Source organism: Girardinichthys multiradiatus, chromosome 2, assembly GCF_021462225.1.
Source record: "Girardinichthys multiradiatus isolate DD_20200921_A chromosome 2, DD_fGirMul_XY1, whole genome shotgun sequence".
Lineage (NCBI taxonomy): Eukaryota > Metazoa > Chordata > Actinopteri > Cyprinodontiformes > Goodeidae > Girardinichthys > Girardinichthys multiradiatus.
Genome location: NC_061795.1, coordinates 19,185,365 through 19,212,098, shown reverse-complemented (window position 1 = coordinate 19,212,098; position 26,734 = coordinate 19,185,365). Strand labels below are relative to the sequence as shown.

At 39.2% G+C, this 26,734-nt stretch overlaps 1 protein-coding gene across 1 annotated transcript in view; it reads right to left on the bottom strand.

The window, feature by feature from the left end:
• The window catches only part of LOC124878850 (A disintegrin and metalloproteinase with thrombospondin motifs 20-like), a 142,756-nt gene that overhangs the window by 100,896 nt on the left and 15,126 nt on the right, over positions 1-26,734 (bottom strand). The window contains exons 4-9 of the mRNA XM_047382995.1: positions 18,471-18,724; positions 14,114-14,197; positions 12,401-12,525; positions 12,263-12,303; positions 11,927-12,032; positions 6,661-6,807 (exon numbers count right to left, since the gene is read on the bottom strand). Of these exons, the coding sequence (XP_047238951.1) occupies positions 6,661-6,807; positions 11,927-12,032; positions 12,263-12,303; positions 12,401-12,525; positions 14,114-14,197; positions 18,471-18,724 (757 nt within the window). The remainder of the gene's footprint in view (positions 1-6,660; positions 6,808-11,926; positions 12,033-12,262; positions 12,304-12,400; positions 12,526-14,113; positions 14,198-18,470; positions 18,725-26,734) is intronic.

The window sequence follows — 26,734 nt, the reverse complement described above, 5'->3', positions numbered from 1 at the left end:
TCTTTGTCCTTTCATTTCCAGCAGTAAGGTATGGAGCTGCAGCCTACGCTGCCTGCTAGCAGGACTGTATATGAAGACTACACCAGTGGTGGAAGGTACTGTTAATGAAAAATAAAGGGCAGCTTGTTAAAGACTCATACAAGCCCTTCTATATTGCAGTGTCTTTCAACAGCTTGTCATCTGAGTGTCCTAACCCAAATGATTATTACAGAGACAGAAGGGGTCATTGTGGTCAATTCGAAAGGGAAATATAAACTTTTTTTGGAAAGGTCCCTAGAGCAGCACATCTCTCTCTTTTGGAGACTTTAATCTGAGTTTAATTACAAATTTATATAGAGTCTTATATGGAGTCTGGGCACTTGTCATGCAGTATGAAGCTAAACAATAACAGATTGTACATACAAGTTGTACACTACCAGGTTGTGCTAACCACAACAGTCTTTAATGTGGACACATTCACTGAATGCAGCTATTTCCAGTATCAGTGAGGGGTTTAAAATAAAGTCAGCAGAAGCACAAAAGCTGTGAGAAGCTATTCAAGATTAAACTATTTTCTACAGAGACATGTTGGCTATTCAGTTAGCTTGCCACAATAAAGAGCTGGACTTTGTCGGGGGCTTGTCAGTTAGCTACTTGGCGAATACTTTCATAGTTTTGGTCATTTCATCCCAACGTTTTGAAAAGGGGACATCTTTAGTAGCTTGTCAGTAGCTTTCAAAACCAACTTTAGCAGAAATAACTTGAATGTTTTCTGCACGACTTCATTGGTCTGTTGCACTGTTTCCCACACAGACATTCTATTAGGAAACCTGTCTGCTTGATGACCAAACTTCTGCAAAGCTTTGGTTATCTGAACAGATGGGTTTACTTCTGAATGTAGAATACTTTGGTACACAGAAGATTTTATGGTGGACTTAATGACCACAAGGTTCTGTGGTTTCAAACAAACCCATATCATTATTTATCCCCTGCCATGCTTGACAGCTGGTATGAGGTGTCTTATTTGGTTTACATCAAACAAAATGTCCAGGGCATTATGACCAAATATCACTACTTTGGTCTCTTCAGTACAATGGACCCCACTTCAGAGGACTTGTGGCTCATTCATCTGCAATCTTCCACACCTAAATCATGCAGCCATACTATTTTTAGAGGAAAATGTTTTTACTGACAACTTTCCAAATGAGGCACAATTGTTTAGTGTTTATCTAATTTTAAAGTGATGAACCTGAACATTCAACCTGTATGGTCTAAATTGGAGCTCTAGGCTTTTTTTAAATATTTTTTGTAATCAGTGTCACCTGGGTGAATTTGTTTGGACCTCCACTACAACGAAAACTTCCAAATTTCTTAAATATTTTTAATTGTAAATAATATTTCCCTCCACAAAATGATGGACAGTTTGTTTGGAAATGGTCCTATGACCCTTCCTAGATTGAAGGGCAGCAGGAAGTGCTTATCTAAGGATATTGCTGTATCTTTGCTCCCTGGCACTGTGTTATCAAGTACAGGGAAAACCGTGGAGTGTCAACAATCTGGAAATGGCATTTTAAATCTGTATCTCATAGCTTTGGCTTAAATCAACCAATGCAGAACCAGAAAAGTAATGAATAGGTTTATTATTTTGATGTGGCCACACAGTAACATTGCAGTACAACTGAACACTTTTCATCAACTTACAGGTGTGGGAATGTGACACACATAATAACAGCAAGAATGAGATAAAGGGAAGGAGAATTCAATTCAATTCAATTCAAAAATACTTTATTAATCCCAAAGGGAATTGAAATGTTGTTGTAGCTCATTGTGAAGGTTTCTTCAAAGAGACGTTGTAGATGCTGATGGCTGTGGGCAGGAAGGATCTCCTGTAGCGCTCCGTCTTACAGCAGATCTGAAGAAGCCTCTGACTGAAGACACTCTGTTGTCGTAGGACAGTCTCATGAAGAGGATGCTCAGGGTTCTCCATAATGTTCTTCATTTTATGAAGAATCTGTCTTTCCACAATGATCTCCAGAGGTTCCAGAGGAGTCCCCAGAACAGAACCAGCCTTCTTTATCAGCTTGTTGAGCTTTTTTAAGTCCCTGGCTCTGATGCTGCTTCCCCAGCAGATGATGGCAGAAGAGATCACACTTTCCACAACACTTATAGAAGATATGCAGCATCTTGCTGCAAACACCAAAGGACCTAAGCTTCCTCAAGAAGTACAGTCTGCTCTGTCCCTTCTCGTAGATGGCTTCACAGTTGCATCTCCACTCTAGTCTGTTGTCCAGGTGAACACCGAGGTATTTATACTCCTCCACCACCTCCACTTCTTCTCCCATGATATAAATAGTTTTTGACTTATTCCTGTTTCTCTTAAGATCTACAATCATCTCCTTTGTTTTAGTCACGTTCAAAATTAGATGATTGTTTCCATACCATACCACAAAGCGGTCCACCACCTTCCTGTACTCAGATTCTTGTCCATCTCTGATCCACCCCACGACTGCAGAATCATCCGAGTATTTCTGCAGATGACAGGATTCTGTCTTGTACTGGAAGTCTGAGGTGTACAGAGTGAAAAGGAATGGTGAGAGTACAGTCCCCTGTGGTGCTCCTGTGCTGCTGACTACCTGATTAGACTCACAACCCTTCAGTCTCACAAACTGTGGTCTGTTTGTCAGGTAGTCTTTGATCCAGGAGATTGTTGAGGCCTCCACCTGAGTCTTCTGGAGTTTCTGACAAAGGAAATCAGGTTGGATTGTATTAAATGCACTGGAGAAATGAAAGAACATGATCCTCACAGTGCTGCTGGCTTTGTCCAGATGACAGCGGGTTTGTTTAAGCAGGTGTATGATGGCATCTTCAAATCCAACTCCACAGCAATAAGCAAACTGAAAGGGGTCCTGATGGTTTACTGTTTGCTTACTCAGGTGGGCCAACAGGAGTCTCTCTAGGACCTTCATGATGTGGGATGTCAGGGCAACAGGTCTATAGTCATTGAGGACTGATGGGTGAGTTTTCTTTGGTACCGGAACAAGACAGGAGGTTGAAGAGGTGCTGCAGAATCCCACAGAGCTGCTCTGCACAGGCCTTCAGGACTCTAGGGCTGACATGATCTGGACCTGCAGCCTTATTCCGATTTAGTCTCTCCAGTTGCATCTTCACTTGACTTCTTGAGACACACAGGTGGAAAGGGAAAGCAAAGGAAGCATCAGCATCTTCTGATATGGTTGAAGGCAAACATGTAGAAGCAGAAGGGTCTAGGACTGAGGTGGAAGATAAAAAATTTGAGGTGTTACTGGACAGCTGTGGGTCAAAGGAGGGTGGAATGTCTGTTTGGCTGTGAGCAAGAGAGGAGGATGCGAAGCTTTTTTCTGAACTGAACCTATTGAAGAATGTGTTCAGTTCATTGGCTCTGTCCAGACCTTCATCAGTCCGATCATACCTCTGCCTGAAGCCCGTGATCTTCTTCATCCCTGTCTACACATCTCTGATATTGTTTTGCTGGAGCTTGCTCTCCAGCTTCTTCTTGTACACCTCCTTGCTATCTCTTGTCTTGACTTTAAGTTGCTTCTGTAAACTCCTCAATAATTCTCTGTCTCCCTCTCTGAAGGTTCTTTTTTTCTTGTTAAGCAGGTCCTTCAGGTCTGTGATGATCCAAGGTTTGTTATTGGGGAAGCATCTTACGGTTCTGGTGGGGATGGTGTTATCCACAAAGAAGTTTATATAGTCGGTTACACACTCAGTCATGGCATTGATGTCCTCTCCTTGTGGCTGGCACAGTGCGTCCCAGCCATGTCTCAGTAAAACACATAATACTGCATTCCCGGTACGCTGGCTGGGTCCTTTGTAGGGCTTGGAGTTCATCCAACTTGTTTCCCAACAATCTCACATTGCCCATCATAATCGACGGAAAAGATGGTTTGAACTTCCTCCTTCTCTTTTTTCTCTTAGCTCCTGCTCTGCATCCACGGCGTCTCCTTTTCAACTCATCGGGGATTTGGCGTTGTAGTTGAAGTATTATTTGAGCTTTTGAGATATTAATCAGCGGCTCCCGGTTGTAAGAAACAACCCCGTTGCCATGGCAATGCATCACCAGCATCTAACATCGGAGAGGACAGTCGTCCAAAAAAATCAACTGTATCCACCACAAGAGGCATAGTTCCCAAAAAAGAATAAATCAGAATCAAAAGTAACAGAGCTACTCCAACCTGCTGCCACCTTGAGCGGCACAATTCTAGAATTCAGAAGAGATTCAGAAGAGGAATCCTTTAGCCTGTGATGAGAAAATGTTAAAGGGGCAGGGAAGACTAGAACTGAATTGGCTCTTCATTGATAATAGCTCGCCACAACACTGATGTACTTGACCAGGTCAGCCCACTGAGCAGAAGTGGTACTGTAGAAATGATGGGTGGAATCAATGCTCCCATATTGTAGGCTTGAGGAATACTTCAAAAACACTGAAGGACTTTTCCCACCATGAATGGCTGCTTTTCTCTATTTATACCTGCATTTTACACTGTACAGTCATATTCAATAAATTAGAATATGAGGCTCATTTGTTAGATTTAAGGTACCTATTTAATATACATTAAGATCACATTTCTAAATTTCTTCTATTAGTCTGATGTAATATTCCAATTTTGTTTTCATTAGCTTTAAGAGGAAAATCATCATAATTAACAGAAAAAGGCTTGAAAACAGTGTGTAAATAATCTACGCAATATGTTTCACCTTGCAAAGTGAGTTACTGAAATAAACAATGAAGCTTTCAATAATATTCTAACTCATTGAATATGACTTCATACTGTATGTCTGTATGATTCTACCAAGTTTTCAAATAATGCATCAGAAAGTCACATAACTACTGTTTTTTTCCTCAAACGCCTTTATTACACACCCAAAATAATAAAGAGCTATATAGGGATTCTCCTCATGTTGGGCTGATAGCTCGGACCACTCAATGCTAAGGTCATTGCTGACTGGAAACTATGCAAAGTGCAACTCCAAGTGAGGCAGCGCCTAACAGGGCTGTGCGCTAAAGATGCATCTGTTTAACAGAAAGGCTGTTCTTTGTGAGAATGGGCCCCCACAATTACCAGTGGAAAAGAAGGGGAGGATGAAAGGGTCATGTTGAGGGAGGATCGTACGACAACCGACATTTCCCAGTTATAGAGGAAGTTCTTCTGCAGGATTGCTGACCACGCTGCGAATGAGGAGTTACGGAATAGGAGGCTGGCGTGAGTATTACGTCCTGTTTGAGCAAATAGATGGTTGAGGGGGTAGAGCAGATCTATGTCTCAGGTCAGCTGAGACAGAACCCCAACACACACACCCCAACCCCCCCACCCCGGATTCAAACAGGAAATACTCTTTCAACGCCAGGCAATAACAACTCCACACGGTTTATATATTGCACCCACCTGTCTTTAAAGTTCTGATGGGGAAATAAGAGCTATTTGTATTGTGAGCTACAAAAGAAGTTCTTGCCAAAAGTAAGAAAAACACAGAACTGGGAATTGTTCAGAATATTCAGTGCTATAGAGTGCTTTAACTATGTCATGTTTTTTCATGTTCCAACCACAAACTTCAATGTATTTTCTTTGGTTTTAATGTGACAGACAGAACAACCCATAAGTAGTATAACTGCATGTGTGTGTATAGTATAATTGTGAAGCAGGAGGAAAACTATAAATGGTTTTAACTGTTTTTACAAATAAAAGTCGGAATTGAGCTACATAGATTTGTATTGAGCCCCCTTCACTCTGACACCCTAAATAAAAATTTAGTTTTCCTACAGACGTCTTGCCAATGTGTGGTGTGCATGGAACAGCTAACCTGCCAGTGCTTAAGAAAAGAATCCCCACAACAAAATGTTGCCACCACCATGTTTTAACTGGGTAGGTGTTTTGAATATAGGTCAAAACGTTTAATTTTGGCTTTCATCTGACTAGAATATCTTCATCCACATATCTGCTGTTTCACCTCCATGGCTAGTAGCTAAGTTGACATGGAACTTCTTATGCATTTCTTTAAACAGTGGCTTTCTTCCTGCAGTATTCCAACAGTCTGGTGTGTGGAATACATAATCAATACTAGGCCTCCCAACAGATTCTCCCACTGTAGATCTCTGCAGCTCCTCAAAAGGTACCATGGGCCTCTTGGCTGTTTCTACGATTAAAGCTCTCCCAGTTGTGCTGTCAGTTTAGGTAAATAACGATGTATTGGTAGGTTTGCAGTTGTGTCATACTCTTAAGACTCCATACTCCATCTCTGTAAATTGCTTGAACAGAGCTCTGAGAGATTTCCAAAGCTTTTGATGTTGTTTATAATCTAACTCTGTTAGATTATAAGACACATTATTAGAAGAACTTCATTGTTCTTTAAGATGCTGTTTGTTCACTAAAGTTCTCTCGCAAACCTCTCAGGCCTTTACAGAACAGCTGGATTTAAACTGTATTTAAAACAAACACAGATGGGCTCTATATATTAATTATGTGACTTCTGGAGGCACTGTGCTGCAATGGGTTTTTTAGGGTCCATATCAGAGCAAAGGGAGCACAATGCAAATGCACACTAGTTTTCAGACTTGGTCAATAATATAACATTCAAATAAAATAATTGAGGTTTGTGTATTTAACAGAGACATAACATAACAGAGAAGCCAGATGTACATACTCTAGAAACTCTGTGATGTACTTGCGACTGCACTTGGACCATGACCAAGGATTGGTATCATAGTTGAGGGTAGGAGCCATGACGTGGTACTGGTGCTTCATGCCTGCCTCTCTGCACTTGGGATTGTCATCATGAGGCATGTTGAACCTGATGTAGAGAGATGAAAAAGAAGGGATTAGAAACAAAGAGTGATTAGGACCATTTTAATGGCTTTGTTGAAATAAGAGTGATAAATATCATGAGAGGTTATATTACCCACCTGCCACACACACACCATTGTCATGCAGCACACATTGGATCTTTCCATTGTCTGCATTTCCACATTCCTAAATAAATAAACCTTCTTACTTGTGCTATCTCTAAAACATTCCCAAACATTTCAAGAATCAAATCTTTACATCTTTACAGGAAGGATTAGCTTTTTAATGCAACTTTAAATGGCCAGTAGGGGGAGCAACATTTTATGTAAACTGTCACTTTCCATTCATCAGCATCTATTAACCTCACTACACTGGTGAGAACCACCTCCAGCTCACCCCTTCAGAGGCCAAAGCTCACCATCTCACATTCTCAAAGGGCTTAAAGCAGAGAAGTTGTAGGGGTCCTAACTGTAACACACATATACTGTATATGACTTTTCAGTGTAAATACATAGAAGTGCACAGGGCTATATTATGCCAAAAGAGATGATTATTTTCTTTATAAGAAAACCCACTAACATCTGTTATGAGGTATTGAACTACGGGCTTATAAAACACGTCTTTTTATATCTTGTCCTGCACAGTGTGGTCCAAGACCAATTTTGTCCTGTAGCTTGCCCCTAATGCCAATGAACACACACACAGAGCAGCACACTTATATTTATACACATAGGAATCCATGTAGCTGTATGATGTCTCAGATGTTTATAACAGGATGTGGGCCAGCGCACATACTGTACAGACTCTGGTTCTGTTCCTGATAGTCGATCCAGCGCGGCTGGCATGAGGCCCACTCTGCAGGGGCCAAGGGCCTAAGGGCAAATGCCCAAGAAATTATTAAGCCTCTGGCAAAGTCAGCTCTGCACACGCAGATAGGGCTGCTGCTGGATAACACTAACAAAATCAAACCCACCCTGAACAGTGTCAGCAGCCTGTAAAGGTAAACTCTGGTGAACGAAGATGGTAATTTTATGGTATTCAAACCCCTTGCACTTTACAATATTGTGTTATGTTACAACCACAAACTTAAGTATATTTTACTGGAGATTTAGGTGACAGATGAACACAAAGTGCATAATTGTGAAGTGGAAGGAACTAATTTAGGATTTTGTCATGTTTCTACAAACCGGAATCTGTAAAGTGTGGCACTCATTTGTATTCCGCCTATTTGACTAAAGACTTTATTGAGGCCATTTTGTAATGGACATTTTCAAGTCTTGCCACTAATTCCTAAATGCATTTTGGGCCAGACGTTAGCTGTGCCTTTGAACACATAAATATGCTTTGATATATCAATTTCATTGTCCATTCACTGTCCCTAATGAAAAAAAGCATCCCCACACCTTGATCCTACCACCACTATATTTCACCCTGGTGATGCTGTACTCAGTGTGATTGATATGTAGGGTTAGATTTCCCTCCACTCATACCATTTTGTGTATAGGGATATGCCAGGAAGCTCACATTTGGTTGCATCTCACCAACAGTGCAAGACTAATAGTTGTTCTGTCCAGAGATTCTGAGGTCTTCACAGAAGAACTGAATTTATACTGAGATTACATTACACACAGGTCCAGTCAACTTACTAATTCAGATCCCGTCTTATCAAGTAATTATGCACTACTTTGTGTTCAGATAAAATCACAATAAAATACACTGAGGTTTGACGTGTGAATACTTTTGCATGCCACTGTATGTTGATGGACTTCAGTTAAACTTCCTTCTTTCATAAAAAGTACTGAAGTGATTCAAGAGTCTTAAGGTGTGTTTCTGACTCATAAAATAATTACATTAGCTGAAAATCGTGACACGGCAGGCTTTTAGTATTTGATTATAAATCAGACAGTTTTACGGCTAGGTCAATAAAGAACATAGTCCTGTTTATGGCATCCACAACGTCACAATTTTATTTGAGCTCTTCACAAAGTAAGTCCATTATTCCTAATCCCAATATGCAGTTTTATTAGATGAATGTTCTGCATGAGAAAAACATGTTTCTGTAATGAAATCTCTGTCAAAGATCTGTGAAACAAAAGCAGTGCTGCATGAACCGGGACTTGTGTATATACTGCATTGCAAAGGTATTCATACCCTTTGAGCTTTTTTACATTGCAACCACAAAATAGAATGTATGGCATTTGAATGATATATGATAAACGATCATGAAGCAGTGCATAATTGTAAAGTGAAAGAACATATCATGTTTGTCCACCTTTTTGTGTGGCATGCAGCCCCCTTTATACAATCCATACACCTAAACACAATCCAATGCAACCAAGTGCCTTCAGAAATCCCCTAATTAGTCTGTTGAGTTCACCAATTGCCAACTGTATCTGTGGATGAGCTACAGAAATCCATAGCTCAGGTGGGAGATTTTCTTGACTGGTATTTATAGTGCACAAGTCTGGCCTTGATGGTCGAGTGACACAAACAAACCTGAGCAGAATCCATAAGAGGTTCTATTTAAAGGTTGCTACAACCCATGTAGGGGATAGAACATCATGCTCTTTATGGGTATGCTTTTGTTTAGCAGGAACAGAGAAACTGGTCAGAGTTGATGGGAAGATGGGTTAGGCTAATAATAGGACAATCATGCAAAGGACATCGCACCTTCTAGCAGGACAACAATCCCAAATATAAAGCTATAGTTATGATGGAATGGTTTGGTTTGAAGCATATCCATGTGTTTAAATGATTAATCAAAGTCAAAACTTAAATTCAATGGGGAATATGTGTGATAAGTTGAAAATTGTTTCTAGATTCTCTGATTCCTTGCTACAAACACCTCACAACTAGGCAGTCTTGTAAAAGGCTAATTCACAATTTTTGGGGACTTTGGACAAGATTAAAGTTATAACACTAAGAACCTAGACCAGGTTATCCTAGCTTTTCAGACTAAATGGTTGCACTGGTGGGCTTTTTTAGGTAATTGCTCAGCCATAACCCAAACCTGTACGTTGGCAGACTCTCAACTAAATGCTACTTGTCCAATAAATCTGACAAGCTGGTAAGAAGTTAAACAGAAAAAAACCAGACAACTCTGAAGACCACATATGTCCAGCTAAACTGTAACTTAAATTGGCAAAGGCTCTGGGCTGAGTAAGTGCAGGCTGCAGATGGAGGACCTAACTCACTTGGTGTTCTTTTGTTCTGTGTGTTGTACAGACAAAAAGCATTTTTACAGCACGCAGTATTTCTCACTCCTATATATTTATTCCACTAAAAATGAAATAGTAGTTGTGCAAACATGATGCAGAAAAGAGAAACTTCCTCTTGTAAATACTGACTGCAATAACAAAGCAAAATGTTGAAAACTTGCTTGAAAAACTTCAGAACCCTTATCCACATCACTTTTAACAGCTATCAAGTGACGGGGGTTAAATCCCCACAATGGCTCTTAGCAATCACACGTTCTCGCAGTCATCTGAGAAAGGCCTCCCATCCATTAGGCTAAATCTTTCTCTAATCTGCAGCGCTCTTGAGTGGCTCCCACCACCTCACACTGGCTTTCCCAGAGCGCTGAACACTCCTGAGGGCTCACATCACCATCAACCCTCAGCAAGAGTCAGTCAACTGGGCCTCCAGCTGCTTGAACTTTAGCATAAACAGATCCACATGGGTTGCGAGGGAAAAAAGAGGGGCAGGAGTGAGACCCTTCCATCTGCTGCTGCTCTGGTTCAGTCTCTCCACTGGAAGAATGTGTGAGCGTGACAGAGGAGGTAGAAGAATATCTGCCATTCTCAAGCTGCAACAGACTGACACTGGTTCTTTTCACTATTCGCAGCCAGACAAGAAAGAAAATCTCTCTTTTATTTCCCTGATTACACTCTGCAAAGTAGGTGGGCAGAAAAAGACAAAAGAAGAAAAAGAAAACAGAAAACTTGGCAAAGAGTGAGCTTTTCAGAGATGGAAAGTGACCTATGAATTAAGCTCCAAATCTAAGGAAGAAGTAGAAAATAATGCTTCTCAAATTGCACCTTATTAAAATCACCTGAAACCAGAATCGCAAGAGTGAAGAGAAAACGTGATTTACCAGGATTTCGCCTCAGAGGAATGTTTGAAATAAGCAGTACTCCATACTGGAGATAAGGTCATGTGTTTTGACTTGGCCATTTTGAGACAGATAATTTATACAGGTCGTTTTCTAACTTGACACATGTGTCAGTATTTGCTTGTTGTGAAAACAGCATCTCTGCCAGACACGCACATTGTGACAGCATGGCTGTCACTCCACCTTAGACAACTCGCACATGACTGCACTGCGACATCCACATGCTATTTTAGCTGCCTCTGGGTAAATGAAAAGAGGGTGGGTCGAGAGTGAACACCCAATACGTAGCCTTCTACTTGTTTGTTCTGTGTTTGACTGTTGTATTTGTGTTAATGCTTTACTCCCCTTTACTATGGTACCAGAAACTAAACTACAATGCAACCAACTGCATTCAGAAATCACCTAATAATTATATAAGTCCATTTTAATCTCCCTGTAAGCACATAAGAGATAATGATATACATACAAACTGGATTTTATTTAGGGGGTATCAGAGTAAAGGTGACTAAATACAAGTGGACGGCACAGTTTTTTTGTTTTTGGTTTGTAAAACATGTCTTAAACGCTTCTTTTCACTTCAATTATGTGAAAAGATAATTGATTTGTCTTAGTCTTTCCCATAAAATTACATACAAAGTACACAGAAATTTGTCGTAATGTGACAAAATGTAAATATTCTTGCAAGGCACTGTAGGTTTTTTTTAAATTATATCCACACTAAAATCCAGCTAACCTTGTCATTGTCAAGGCTCACAGGGCTGACTTGAGCTGTACAGTAATGTATTACAGGCTTGTGTGTTATTAAGAGTAATTTTTTTTTGCTTTATTATGTTTTGCACCTGTGGCTGCTGTACCCTGCATCTCTTTATAAGGGAGCTTTTGTTGTCAAGGCTGGCTGTGAGGGGTGAGACGGGTTTTGCAGGCATGCACTATGTGTGTGTGTGTGTGTGTGTGTGTGTGTGTGTGTGTGTTTAAAGGTGAAAGAGGTTGCTTCAGGCTCTACAGTGAAACTTACACATGCCCCAGCTCATGAGCGATGGTAAAGGAGGCACTAATTCCATTTTCTTCACTGATGGAGCAGCTGCGGAACGGATCGCACATGGTGCCGAGCTCTGCGAGCCCTACAGACACACATAAACACACGTACAAATGTAGCTATTTGAAAAAAATATGCTTAGGCGTTAAAGGTGATTTAACTAAAAAAAGATTAGCCCCCTTTAATATTATTAGCTGACCGAGTGCCATACACACATTACTAAATAGGTTATGAGCTGTTGCAAGTGAGGTGGACATTTCATTTAAAAGAACCTGAAGATGAAGATATTCTTACAAAAAAAATGCTGAAGTTTACCTAAAGTGTCACATTTATCTTTTGCACGGCAAATATCTTCCCTGGAAAAAGAAGAAAAATAACACTCTTACATGTGTCTTTGATTGAACAAGTTGGATTCAAATGTTTCAAGGGACAGCATTGCAGATGAGTGTGTACCTGGTAATGAGAAGCGCTGTGTCGTGGTGAGAAGGATGGCTGTCGTCCTGGACATTTTGTCTCTGCTGCCAGACACAGAAGTTGTGGAGCGTAGTGGCAGCGTTGAAACTCACAGTGGGTCCTTCCTGTTTCAGTGGAATAGGTGTCAATAGATGTACAGTAATCCCAGATTTACTTAAAGGAACATGCTCAGTATAGTTAACAAGTGTGGTTCTGTTAAAAGCTTAGAAGTATAGTACCTGAAGTAGATAACTTTCTTTGGTTCTGAGTACTGAGGCAAACACCTCTAAAAAACTCTAATAACAAAAACTTCAGCAAACACTATTTTATAAACCTTTAAACTGTCCTCCTATTTGCTTTAAAAGTTTTTTTTACAGAGAAGTCAATTATCTTTTTTTGTACAGGAAGTAGCAATTGGAGGCAGTCCGGCATCAATGATCTTACTGTGTGAAACACTTACTGAGAACAGAAAATAAAGAGTTTCTGAGGAGAACCCGACTGCTATAAAATGTAAAGTGGCTTAACACTTGATAAAATAGCAGTTAGTTAAATTGTTATAATATACAGTATATATTATTTTAGGTTACTGAACATTACAATTTTATCAGAGACGACTGGAAAGTCTTTTCAGGTTCCGTTCTCAGTATGTGTTTCACACAGGAAGATCACCACTTCCTTACCTCCATTTCCTGTGTACCTAATCGCTCAATTCTAGATAAATATCGATCCAACAGTAACATAAGGGTGATTAACAATTCATAAAATAACACTAGCTAGGCATGATCGGTAAATGATCAGTACCAGGGTTCCCTGATGATATTCAGTACCTGATACCTGTTATTGTTTTAAGGTCTGCGGCATTCCGTGGCTGATTTTTAGCCTCTTATCTTGGGCACAGCTTGCAAAACTGTAAAATACTTCATGCTCATTATATTATTGATCAAATATCTTTTTTCAGCTCAAAATTGAGGCATTTTAAACCCAACACAATAACATTCTCAGTAAAAAAATGAGGCTGCAGGAGCTCCCTGTCTGACACGTGACCTGCTCTGCCCGCTGCCGTCAGATATCCACCAACAATCTGTAAGGTTTCCAAGCATAGGTACATTGGATTGATTTTATCCACTTTGATGAAATGTCTTCATTTGTTATCAGGAACATAACATTTTTATCTGGACATTCCTGGTGTTTTTATAATCCACTATTTGAGATCTTAGACTGTAAAAGTCGGTTTTTGGATTGAATGAAAATGGTAAGAAAATGATTTACTGCAGGTTGGATAATAACTACTTATAACCTCTTAGAGCAACTCACTTCAAAACTCCTGAAATAGCTCTTTAAACTGCTGTTGAGTAAGAAAGGTTCTCCTGAATGAATTCCAAACAGTTGATGTTGTTTTGTTTTGTTTTGTTTTGTTATTTTCCACTTTCTTATTTTGACCATACCCCCTTACATTCAAGGAAGTTTGCAAAATCTGTCTAAGTCTAGATTGCATCCAGAATGCATCCCTACTGCTACATCTCTTTTGCAGGTGCTTTACAACAGTGTCACTTGTTCTCCAAGGAAACCTCTCATGAGACTTGAGACTGACAAGGAAGGCGGGGTAATTTCAAGCAGGCCCCTTGGAAATAAATCCAAAGCAGAGACACCTGCGATGACGTCAGCCATACTGAAGACCCGCATTCACCCAGCATTCAGGATCCTTGTACTCACCTGCTCATTGTGGATGATGACTAGCTTGACAATCATGATGTTAATGAGGTTTCCTACACTGGGATCCCTGTACACCGCTGCAACCTGTAACAGAGACAAAACACACAGACAAAAAAAATGCAAATCTCCACTAACCAGTCCCAGAACCCAGTGCAGTATTTAGGAGAAAACCGTTTTGCATAGTTTGCTAACTATTCTTTTGGTTTGATTTGTTTATTAAGAGCAAAAAGGCCTTAGTTTGGGTAAGATTGCCAGCAAGATATCTCATCCTTCTTCAGCTGTTCTTGAGCACCCCTGTCACGGTGTGCCAGTGGTTCCCCGGGGATGCGTTCGGCCTCATAACAGGAACTCATTAGTCCACCATAAACATTTAGCTTGTCTTAGCCTGAGGGGAGGCAAATGTGGTCTCGGACTACACAGAGGGAGCATGTCTTCGCAAGCTCTTATTCTAAGAGTGACATATGAGATATTGGTCTGTTTCCTGTTGCTCTAGTGAAAAAATCAGAGGTTGAAAGCACTATAGCCTGCAGGATCTAAGATGTTAGCTAAGATATTAGCTAAACACACATACAAATATATGGAAAAACATGAACAAAGTTGCAGATAAATATTTTAAAGATAAATGTTTTAAAGGTATGCTGCTAATATTCCTCTATCAGTCAAGTACATGCAAATGTTTCAGTCAGATGTTTACATTCATCTATCATCAACATAAATGTCATCTTGATTTTGGGCTTTTAAGAAAGCATTTTAAAGAGCTTTCCACATGAACAACAATAATGCGAGAAGGATGTTTAGAGGAGTCAAGGCACGGTTTACAGGTCAAAATGCTGTACTAAGGGTAAAGCATAGTAGTGGTGGCAACATGGTGAGTGTTTTCCTAGCATTGGTTCTTGTCCTTTGCAAAAAGTGGGTGGAAAAACAAATAACGACTACCTCTAAATTCATCAACTTCACCACAAATCAACAGCGAGGCATCTGAAATGTGGACACAGTGGAGTGTTCTAACAAGGCAGGGATCATTAAAACAATCAAAATTGGTTTGTAGACTATCCATAAAAGACAAACTGTTCCAAATATCTATACAAGACCTTTTCTTTAAAGTTCCACCCAAAATTATGAAAAGAGCTTGTTAATGGCAACACAAAGCATATGGTCTAGAAAAAAGTCACATTTAATCAAATTATTGGGGGTGTGTAGATTTTGTGTACAATCTTAACCCTGAAATTTGGATAAGGGAAAATCTTCTATGAATTCAAGCTTTTGGATCCAACTCTTCTTTTTGGATGTTGTATAATCATTACACCCAAAATAAATGGTTCAGATGGAACAATAAAATCCTAAAATTAATATGACATTCATACCCATGATGGCCACAACAATGTCTCACTGCAAGTGTACGTTTATGTTTTAGCAAAAGAGCAGCTAAAACAATTTGTCTGTTAATTACATAACACATTCCAACTTGTTTGCTAACTTTAGTTTTTTTGGTATTTTTCTCATGAAAAGTTTTTGATTGCTTTCAATAGTTGCTGTAACATTTAACAAAATAGTTACGACTATTAAGGTATTTTAATCCAGTAATGTAAAAATTTTTTGGTTAGGTGATCAAAGATAAAATACTGCAAAAACATGTTTTATTTTTTGTTAATTAAATATATTAAAACTTCTGCTCTTAAACTTTGCAAACACCAACAGCCAAAATGTTTGTTGGTGCACTTTGTTTTAAATTTAGCACAAATCATATACAGGTTAGAAGCATGTGCCTTGATGTATATCAGAATAATCTTGTGAATTCTTCTGTTTTCTTCGTCTGTTGGATTCAAAGCTAATACATCTATTAAAGAACCCATATAAACTTTTTCTTAAATGTATAGTTTAAATGTTTGCATACATCATAGTTCTTTGAAAGAAAATTGGAATCAGCAGATCAGATCGCAAAGAAAACCGTGAATCAGCCAGCATTGGTGATCGGTCTATGTTTATTTTATTCATTGTGGCATTGTAATTGTTACTAGACAAATATATTAAAATGAAAGTTAGTTTTGGGTATCTGTCCTGACATTTAACACTAGTTTTTATAATTATTACAAATAGTCAACAGATTTTATGTGGAAGCCGACCAGCAGTTGCAAATTAATTGTAGCTGTGCGCAAAATAAGTTTGAGACAAGTTTCCTCTAGCATTGTAGCGCAGAGAGCACTGCCCCTCCCTCACATGTTAACACGTCCTGCTGATCAGCTGGCCAAAATTGGTCTGCTAAACTTTTCCCTATTATTAGAAGAAAGACAAATTGGGAATACTTTCAATCACAAAAGACATGGACAGACAAACTAAAAGAGTGACTTTGGATCATTTAAAGAGTAGTCATCTTGCAATAGGGAAGCTGTGGGTTCAATTCCAGCTTTCTACCCTGCCACACGTCGATGGTCCCCACCAAAACCTAAAAGGACCTTTGAAAAAACAATAGTTTTTCATCATTTATGTGTATCTATGATATAAGATTGGCTTGTTTTACCATTAAAGTACCATACTTGTACATACATTTTGTTTTAGATCATGGAAAATTTTAACTTTAGAAACAAAGAATTAGTTTCTCTGGTTTGCAGAACTTCCTGAAAAGATGGGTAATTAAGTGGGAAGTTAATATGGAATCTGATGGCAAAACACAAAAATAATTTCTTATTTCAAGGTGTCACTATTGTGGAAATTTCATACACCAAAACTACTAAAACTAGCATTGTCTTACCTTTCTATGTCTGCACACTAACAACAACAACTAATTTCTATATTACTTTTAGTCAAAGTTATTAAGAGCCACAGTGGAAAGCCCAGAGAGCCAGGCTACCTGTTGCAGACCTCTGTGCGAAGTCTACATCAAAAAACAAAAGATCAGTGTTATAGCTAACATTGTCAACACTAAAATAATAAACCTATATTTTAGGCATTAACAGGAACATTCGTTGCATTTCTGCTTCAGCAAATATTACTGTATATTTTTGTGTAAATGCCGTGGGATTTTCTCTGAAGGATATCACACCATGGGACTAATACTGACTCATACTTAGTTAACACATTTATCACTGACCTCTTTCTAACAACAAAACAACATTGACAATCATTACTCTCTCTTATGTTAATAAGTGCTTTAAATCTGCTGTTAATGAAACTGGAGAAAGGTGGCAGAAGGAACATACAGTTCAGACCAACTCTTGACTAAGACATTTAACGACATTTAATGACTGTGAGTGGACTGATTGTTAAAACTGCTTTAGGACTCATAAAGAGTCAGAATAGGCCCAGTTAACTGCTACTGGGGTTTGAGTTGCATTAAGCAGAAGACACCTAAAGATTTACAAGCAAGACTTTTAACTGTAATCTCTGAGACTAGAAATGCTTTAAACACTTGGTGCAAACAAACATGTTTATAGTCTCACTCCTTATAAATACTATTTAGTTATGAAGCACTTTTTATTTTGTTCTGGATGCCTCATTTAAATACTTAACCTTGTAAAAGGTTGGATTTTCCAACATGGGTTTGCTAAGTTGTTTTGGGAACAAGGCCAATATGCTACAGCTATCATCATTAACCTATAGGAAAACACTTTCTGATTTGAGGCTATGTACATCAAAATGTTTCTATTTAGCAAGACGCACCTTAAAAGATTCACAGCACAGATATTAAAGTTTAACACAAATATATTAGTATATTTTGTCTCTCCTTTTCGCAGACGGACCTGGTCCCGCAGGGTTCTTCTAGCCAAGATCTACAGCACTAGGATGGTTCACAGCCAAGTGCAAATGGCGGGGGTAAGTATCAGCTTCTCCAAGTCCAAGGCCATGGGGCTTGGTAAAGAGTGGCTTGCCCTCTCCGGGTTGGAGGAAAGTTGGAGGAAATGAGGGGAGAATGGAGTGGGAGATCGACAGACGGATTGGTGACCCGCCACAGTAATGCGGACGCTGTACTGGTCCATTGTGCCGAAAGGCAAAGCTCTCGATTTACTAGTCGGCCTACGTTCTTACTCTCATTTATTCTTACTCTTATTTATTTATTTATTTATTAATCTTATTTTTAGATGGCTAAGAATAGCACACTAGCAAACACCTAACAGACTGCTCATGTAAGTTTACATTCTGTACAGTTTTCGTACTGTGTGCAGAACTTATTTCTCAAAACCTGGACTGAAAAGCTCAAAACTGGCATAATTACATACATGATAGCAACAAGAGTCTAAAATAGTCACAGTAACTGGCTCCTTAGATAGGAAAACACATGCAGTCTAATACATAGGTTATGACAATAAGAAAAAGTCCAAACAAAATAAAAAGATAATTTTAGGAGCATTATTTTACTTACTACTGACATGATTGTTAAGATGTAGTGTTCCAGGTTGTGTCCATGGTGACGGGCCATTTTGGCATCCGCCGTCACCATCAGCTCAACGTAGCGAGGATAGGAGAGGAAGCGCTTGCTCCTCCGTGGGGTAGTCGAGCTGTTGCATGTAGCGTTGTTTTCATCAATGTGATGCTGACTTATTGTGGCTCTGAGAAAATCCACCTCCTCAATCATATTCCCTCTGCTCTCAAAAGAGGCTGGCCTCTTGGAGTTCCCTGTTTTAACAAAAAAATAATGCAAAGACTTTGGAAACCAAATAATCATGAAGAAATCAACCAATGTATCATAAAACTGATTGCTTCAAAATTAAATGCATGTTTCTATGTTTATTGATGTGGCTTCCAAAAATAGAATACATTCATGTGAAAAACACATTTGGGCATGAGCACAAAACTGGAAGTGTTATGGTTTGGGGATCATTTAAGGCAGCAGGACCTGCTCAGCACACCACTATAGAATCAATTATTCCAACTTCCAGAGGGTGTTTGAGGTAAATGTGAGAAAATTTGTAAAAAAAAAAAAAACAAAAAAAAAAAAAAAAAAAAAAAAACTAAGCTAAAGAACTGGACCCTGCAACAAGACAATGACCCAAAACGTCCTGGGTGGTGTCATAGCACACATATTGATCTCATTAAGATGCAGTGATGTGACTTGGCTGTACATGGAGAAAAAAGGTCAAACATCTCAATGTTTTAAGTGAGGAGTGGGCAAACCTTCATAATCATAAAGTTATTAGATATGACATTGTTTTGTCATATGAGTATGCATTGGTCGTACCAGATGACTGCAGTCACTTCTTACCCTTTCATGGTTAGTGTTTTCCATAAAATGGTGGTTAATACAATAAACATTCTGCTGAAAGAAATCAATCAAATGTATTTAGCGCTAGACTGCAACAATTTAATTTGCAGGCCTGAAATGAATGCCCTCAGCAGCAGTCTCCCGACTAGGATGACAGCCGAAAAACTGTGCATATTCAGCAGGCTCAGTTCTTTCAGCTGAACTGCACGTGTTAAGCTGGCTCTGAGCAAGAGATTCCTTCACCATGACAGAGTGAAGTAAAAAGAGGGAGACAGGGGCAGACTACAAGCGTAAGCAGGTTTTTTTCATTGGAAGGAAGGAAGAGGAAAACTTGGAAACTTTCAAGTGGATTTATATACACATTCATGAGACCAAAAGAGCTTGACAAGACAGTTCCAAAGAGCGTGGAATAAAAAAAGAGAGAAGCCATCAATCACTCTTAAGGTGAACCTATTCTCAAAGCCAAAGGATTGGAAGTGACAATCGTTGTTAGCTCAAAACTTTCCACCAGAGAATAAATGTTAATTAGCTTTAGAGGGATTTACATTATATATTTGAGTTAAACACGGGAACCAATCCTTATGTTTTATACAAAACTGTTTTTACTTTTGCAGTGAATCATCACATCATGTTAAAAGACTTTCTGCTGTCTGTAGGCTCAAGAAAGACTAATCTAAGTTGCACTCAAGAAATGCTGCAGGAGGGAGTGGCAAACTGAATTATAGACAAATATCTTGTTAAATTCTCAGATTTCAGAAAAATTCCGACTCAGTAAAGATAAAAACACAATTTACTATAACAGTGCAATGTAAATGTATCCATAAACCTTAAACATTTCACATTTGTTGTCACATTACCACCACAAACTTCAATGTTTTTCATTATTATTATTATTATTATACATGATCAACCAACAGAGGACTGTTCAACATTGTTGGCTTTATTTTTTTTTACAAAAAAGTGGCATGCAAATGCTTAAGCCCCCTTAATCCTGACAAGTTTAAGTCACTTTATTAGTAAATCTAGTGCACTTCTGTGTAATTTAATCTCAGAATAATTCGAATAAATCCAGCGGTTCAGTAAAAGCATCATCAAGACCAAGGAACAAATCATAAAGTTGTGGAACATTTAAAAGCAGGGTTTGGGTATAAAATTATATTTTAAGCTTTAGGTTAAAACATAACATTCCAAGCTTTGAACATCCCACAGAGCATTGTTCAATCCATCATCAGAAGATGGAAACAATATTGAACTGAAAACAAAACCTGAAAAACTGAAAACATATGAAAACATGGCCATGCAGTGGGAGAACATTTCACATAGCAGGGACAGGGGTGTTGGTCAGATTAACAGGGAGCTAAACACGGGGCAGTCCAGACAGATCACCTTTTATAGACTGCAGAAGACTTGAGCCTAGGGGAATGGTGGAACGTCCAGCAGGACAACGACCCCAAACATACAGCCAAAACTACAATTGAATGGTAAAGAACTCATCAAACTCCCGTCCTTAAGTGTCGATGTACAAAGAACTGACCCAGGGAGATTGAATACAAATGTGCACCATCCTTTTCAGATTTTTACTTCAAAAACTTTTAAAAACCAAAGTATGTTTAACATTCCAGTTCACAATTATACACTTTGTTTTAATGTATTCCATAAAAATATATTGCAATATAAATTTCCAAAATTCAAGAGTTATAAATACTTTTGCAAGGCACTGTATGTAATTTCCTTAAGTAAACAATAACAATTTAGTGTAAGCAACTAAATAAATATACATAAGATTGAGTTGATGCAGTAAATGAATGATGTTAACAGAGCTTTTCAGTGCTTCAGAGCCAAACATAGTTCATCATCCCAAACAACCTCCTCAACTTTGGACAACCCAAAGACAGTGAAGAGTTCTATTGTATTCACTAAACTCAGTTTTTCCATAGTCTTACAAAAGGGAGATTGTGTTCATCTGTTTGAATGACAAAAAGGGATGGAAATGGTGGGAAGGCAAACCATTTAGTACTCTACGATTATTCAAGCAATGCCCTCAATGGGTACATGAGGCAGAGTGTGACTTTCTGGCACGACGATGCACAGCTCTTGCCACTGAGAGGCCCAGCCCAATGCCAGTCTCAACATCTAAGCTAGAGCAAGGCCCTTCTGTGCCCCTGCACACAGCCTAGCCTGGTGGCTCAGAACAGAGCTTTGTATTTTCTTGGAAGAAACTCAACAGGGCCAAACCTATGACACTAAACCTCTTAAACAGACTCATCAATACAGACATCAAAGGGATTATCAGGGAACAGGGGAGTACCAACCTCTTTAAAGCAGCAGTAAGCCAGAGTGAGACAGGAAAAAAGAGATGAATATACTGTATGGTCTCAGGTATAATAGTATTTGAATCAGTGCAGATTAGCCAAATCATCCTTAAGTTGAAATCTCCCTCCCACCGGGTAGTGAGCTGCCACTTACACCATGAGGAGATAGGGGTGACTGGCCGCATATACTGAACACACAGAGAGACATGACTTCATCTTGTGGGCACTCATTCAAATCAAATACACATCCATATTTAATACATCTAGATCTAATTTCATCTAAAAATAACTCAAATGTCATAAACTTCAGCTCCTGGAATTCATGACAGGGGTCCATAAAAAAGATCTCTAACCTGCATGGGTTCAAGGTTTTGTTTAAAAACCAGACATTACCATCAGTTTTAGGCTGACAGTAACGTTGGGCTTGACCTTTCACTGTGCAAATTATTTTATCAGCATGCCATTCAGGTTCACTTTAGTGATCTCACAACCCACCTTCACAGTTTGTTTTGTTTTGCACAACTTTATTGTAGGCCTTTAAGTTTCATTTTTAACAGCAAAAATACAAACACAAAATCCCCACACCACACAGCACAACTGAGAGATCTATATGAAAAACAAACAGAAGGGATAGTACAAATACATAAAATAAGTTCTTAAGAAACATGTCTGTATATAACATGCTACTACATACAGGTTTACGTTTAATTCCAAGAAAATGAAGATACTTAGTCCGGTTGTTGCTAGTGACCGCTGAGCTGGACATATCACCATGACCTTGTGCTGAGAAAGCAATCAAATCAAACCCATACAAAATGGATCAGCTAAACCAGTCTGCCATGGGTTTTTCAGACATGTTTAAAAATGACATCATAGGAGTGCTGCAACTCAGGTATACTTAACATGTGCACCACTGCTACACAGTTGAAACAACCACAACTCATATATGGAAGCAATGGCCTAATAATAACATAACTTAATAAAGATTTTCTCACCCGGTACATCCGATTCTTGAAACTTAAAGCAAAACTGACCACATGACTTATTTTCTGATTAATTTATCTAATAATTATAGAACCAGTTCGGAGTTTAGACCAGAATACCTCTACCCTTGGTTTTAACTGCTTTATAGAGCTTTCCAGCACTGACTGACAAGCGCAAACCAGTTCTACAATTCATTGACCCTGATACATCCTGCATTTCCTAGCAGATATGCACATGATTTGCAAGGTTTCAAACAAAATAACAAAGCATGTTCAGTGTTCATTGGACCTTCAGCATTGACATACACTGATCTACTAGCCAAATTAACACAGTCCCTTCTACTCTGCCCTGACTGGTCCGAGATGTACGTGGATGACTGAAGGTCAGTTTTCCACTTAACCATGAAGAGTAGCAAAAGGATAGGGAGCTCAATTGTTCCTCGATTGCCCAGAATAAGTACAAAGAAAATACAATACTGATATGCAACAAGCAATTCTGCTTCTTCCGTTCATTGCTAGTACAGCTCCCAAGGTATATACAGTCTAATTTATTTGCAACAGATTTAACAGCATTCCATACATGTAATTACTAAACAGCTCTGTGCTGTTTAAAATAATTCAAGAAAGGAAGAGCTCAGTGTAAGTACTTACTATTTGACCTGTGTAGATACAGCACATTAACCTGTCCAAAAGAGATTTCAACTTAGATGCAGATGCTCTTTGACTCTCCAAAACATCCCAGTTAAATGCATCAGTGCCAAGAGATCAACAAAGGAAAGCTCAAATTTCATTGTTGAGCTAATTAACATTCTTTAACAGTGGCCTGCTGAGAGTTTAAGCTTTTTTCCCAGGGTAATAATCAAAAAGGCCATATACCCCAGACATATAGGTATTGCTTTGCCTCTATGCAAGGTCAGACAGTCTGCTTAATGGAATTACCTGACAGTGTGACTCAAGAAGGATACAATGTTACAAACTCCTGCAGACAGAAGCACAATTAAGTGCAATTCTGTGGCTAGGCTGGAAGAAGCAAAGACAACAAATTGTTTCTACTGAAGACAGCCTTTAAAAGTAAAATGGTGTAGTTTTCAACCACACTGAAATATGTGGGCATTCAGCACACATAGTAGAACTAAGTGTTTAGTTCACATAAGCAGAGTTCAAATGCCATTAAAAGAGACATAACAGTAGTTGTGGATTTTAACACGATTGGGTCAAGAGACTTTTATTTTTCCTCAGTCAAATTAGAAGAAATCTTGACATGGAACTGGTGGATGTCAAAATTTATCATCCAGCTGAAATCTGTCTATTAAGCACTATCCTTTTGGTGTCAGCATGTCACTTTGTTTAGTAAAGTAAGTGTAAGCTATTATTATGGCTATTATTATGAGCCCTGGATGTTTGCGCTTGAAGCATTACACTCGGTATCTGTCCATGAGACTCTCATTTTGAAATAACAAAGAAAGCGGTTGCGCTGTTGTGTTCACAGAGTCCACTGTAAGACTTATGTTACAGAAGGATCAAAATAACTACCACTTTTAAATCATTTATGTGACATCATTAGGAATACCCAATAGAAAAAAAATGGTTGCTAATTGTCAAAACAAAATGTCACCATGCTGTCTTGACATTAGGACCAAACTTTGACAGAAATATACAAAACTGATTACAGATACTTTAAAACAGCTTTTAATTTGTAAAACCCTGAGTCTATTTGTGAAAACAAAAAGGGTATTTTTAGGTTGTTGTTGCTAGGCATGCTGGCATATTGGAAAACACATGTTACACACGTTTAACTGAGGAAATTAAGAGGATTTTGTGGTACAGAATGTCCTGTCACATCTTTGAAGAATGTTTGTCACTTTTGATGCACTCCTGTTTAACCCCGACCAGTTTGATTCAATTTCCGTTAACAGGCAGAACCTTACAACAGATTATGCTTTATTGTTGACTCTAAGTTGACTCCTTAAAGCTTTTGGATCAAATCAATCAATCAATCAATCAATCAATCAAGCAAGCAAGCAAGCAATTGATCTCTATGAAGAAGGTAATTAAGCTCATAGAAGTAACTGTTTTTCCAAAGCATTATAAGAGCTAGAATGACCCATAACCCTCTTAAAAAACTACTTAAAATGCAGATGCACCTTTGGTATGCACAAAGCAGGTCAGCACTTTTGAGTAATGTCTAGTTTGTTTCTGATAAACTGCCACAGCCCCAGGTGACCACTATAATGGTTCTCTAGCCAACCCTTAGACCTGGCTTCCTCAGTTCAACTCAGAGGAGCTGCTCCTCACCTGCCATTGCCACTCGTCTTGGACTTTCACCCAGGTCACCAATTAGCCACTGTCAGTCCAATAATTCTAACCACTCCACTGAGTCCACATGTGTTAGAAATACCCAGACAGTAGACAGTGTCAGAAAATAGCTCCAGCTGAAATCTGTCTCGGGAAAGGCTAAAACAAAACAACACATGGGGTTCAGTAAGGCCACGGACTCCGGACAGGCAGACACATGGAAGCTATTAAAGAAACTGACTGCATGTACAGGGGTTGGACAATGAAACTGAAACACCTGGTTTTAGACCACAATAATTTTTTTGTATGGTGTAGGGCCTCCTTTTGCGGCCAATACAGTGTCAATTCGTCTTGGGAATGACATATACAAGTCCTGCACAGTGGTCAGAGGGATTTTAAGCCATTCTTCTTGCAGGATAGTGGCCAGGTCACTACGTGATACTGGTGGAGGAAAACGTTTCCTGACTCGCTCCTCCAAAACACCCCAAAGTGGTTCAATAATATTTAGATCTGGTGACTGTGCAGGCCATGGGAGATGTTCAACTTCACTTTCATGTTCATCAAACCAATCTTTCACCAGTCTTGCTGTGTGTATTGGTGCATTGTCATCCTGATACACGGCACCGCCTTCAGGATACAATGTTTGAACCATTGGATCCACATGGTCCTCAAGAATGGTTTGGTAGTCCTTGGCAGTGACGCGCCCATCTAGCACAAGTATTGGGCCAAGGGAATGCCATGATATGGCAGCCCAAACCATCACTGATCCACCCCCATGCTTCACTCTGGGCATGCAACAGTCTGGGTGGTACACTTCTTTGGGGCTTCTCCACACCGTAACTCTCCCGGATGTGGGGAAAACAGTAAAGGTGGACTCATCAGAGAACAATACATGTTTCACATTGTCCACAGAAATCGACGTTTGGTATTGGCATGAGTGACCAAAGGTTTGGGTATAGCAGCCCGGCCGTGTATATTGACCCTGTGGAGCTCCCGACGGACAGTTCTGGTGGAAACAGGAGAGTTGAGGTGCACATTTAATTCTGCCGTGATTTGGACAGCCGTGGTTTTATGTTTTTTGGATACAATCCGGGTTAGCACCCGAACATCCCTTTCAGACAGCTTCCACTTGCGTCCACAGTTAATCCTGTTGGATACCGTGGCTCTTGATACATCACAAAGATTTGCTGTCTTGGTCACAGATGCGCCAGCAAGACGTACACCAACAATTTGTCCTGTTTTGAACTCTGGTATGTCACCCATAATGTTGTGTGCATTTCAATATTTTGAGCAAAACTGTGCTCTTACCCTGCTAATTGAACCTTCACACTCTGCTCTTACTGGTGCAATGTGCAATCAATGAAGACTGGCTACCAGGATGGTCCAATTTAGCCATGAAACCTCCCACACTAAAATGACAGGTGTTTCAGTTTCATTGTCCAACCCCTGTAGCTCTTTTCAGCCCTGTCCAGAAATTCTGCTATCATAACATCAGGTGACACTGGTTGTAATTATTAGCAGCTATATGACATGCGCTGCTGTAAAATCTGAGGCAGACAGTAGTCAAAAATGCCTTAGTGCATGAGAAAAAAACATTGTCTAAAAATAATTTCACAAATGTGTCATTTCATAATCTTGGCCTTCCAAAAAAATGCAGTGATAAACAAAGATTACAGTGACAAACGCTACTATACTTTTCAGAAGCAGATCTAGAGTAAGAAGCTAAGACAGTAAAGGTTTGAGAGAAGACGGACACTACTGCCAGGTTTTGGTGTAAGGCTGACAGACACATGCAACACAGGCCAGAGTAAAAAAAAGAAAAACAGATAAAAAC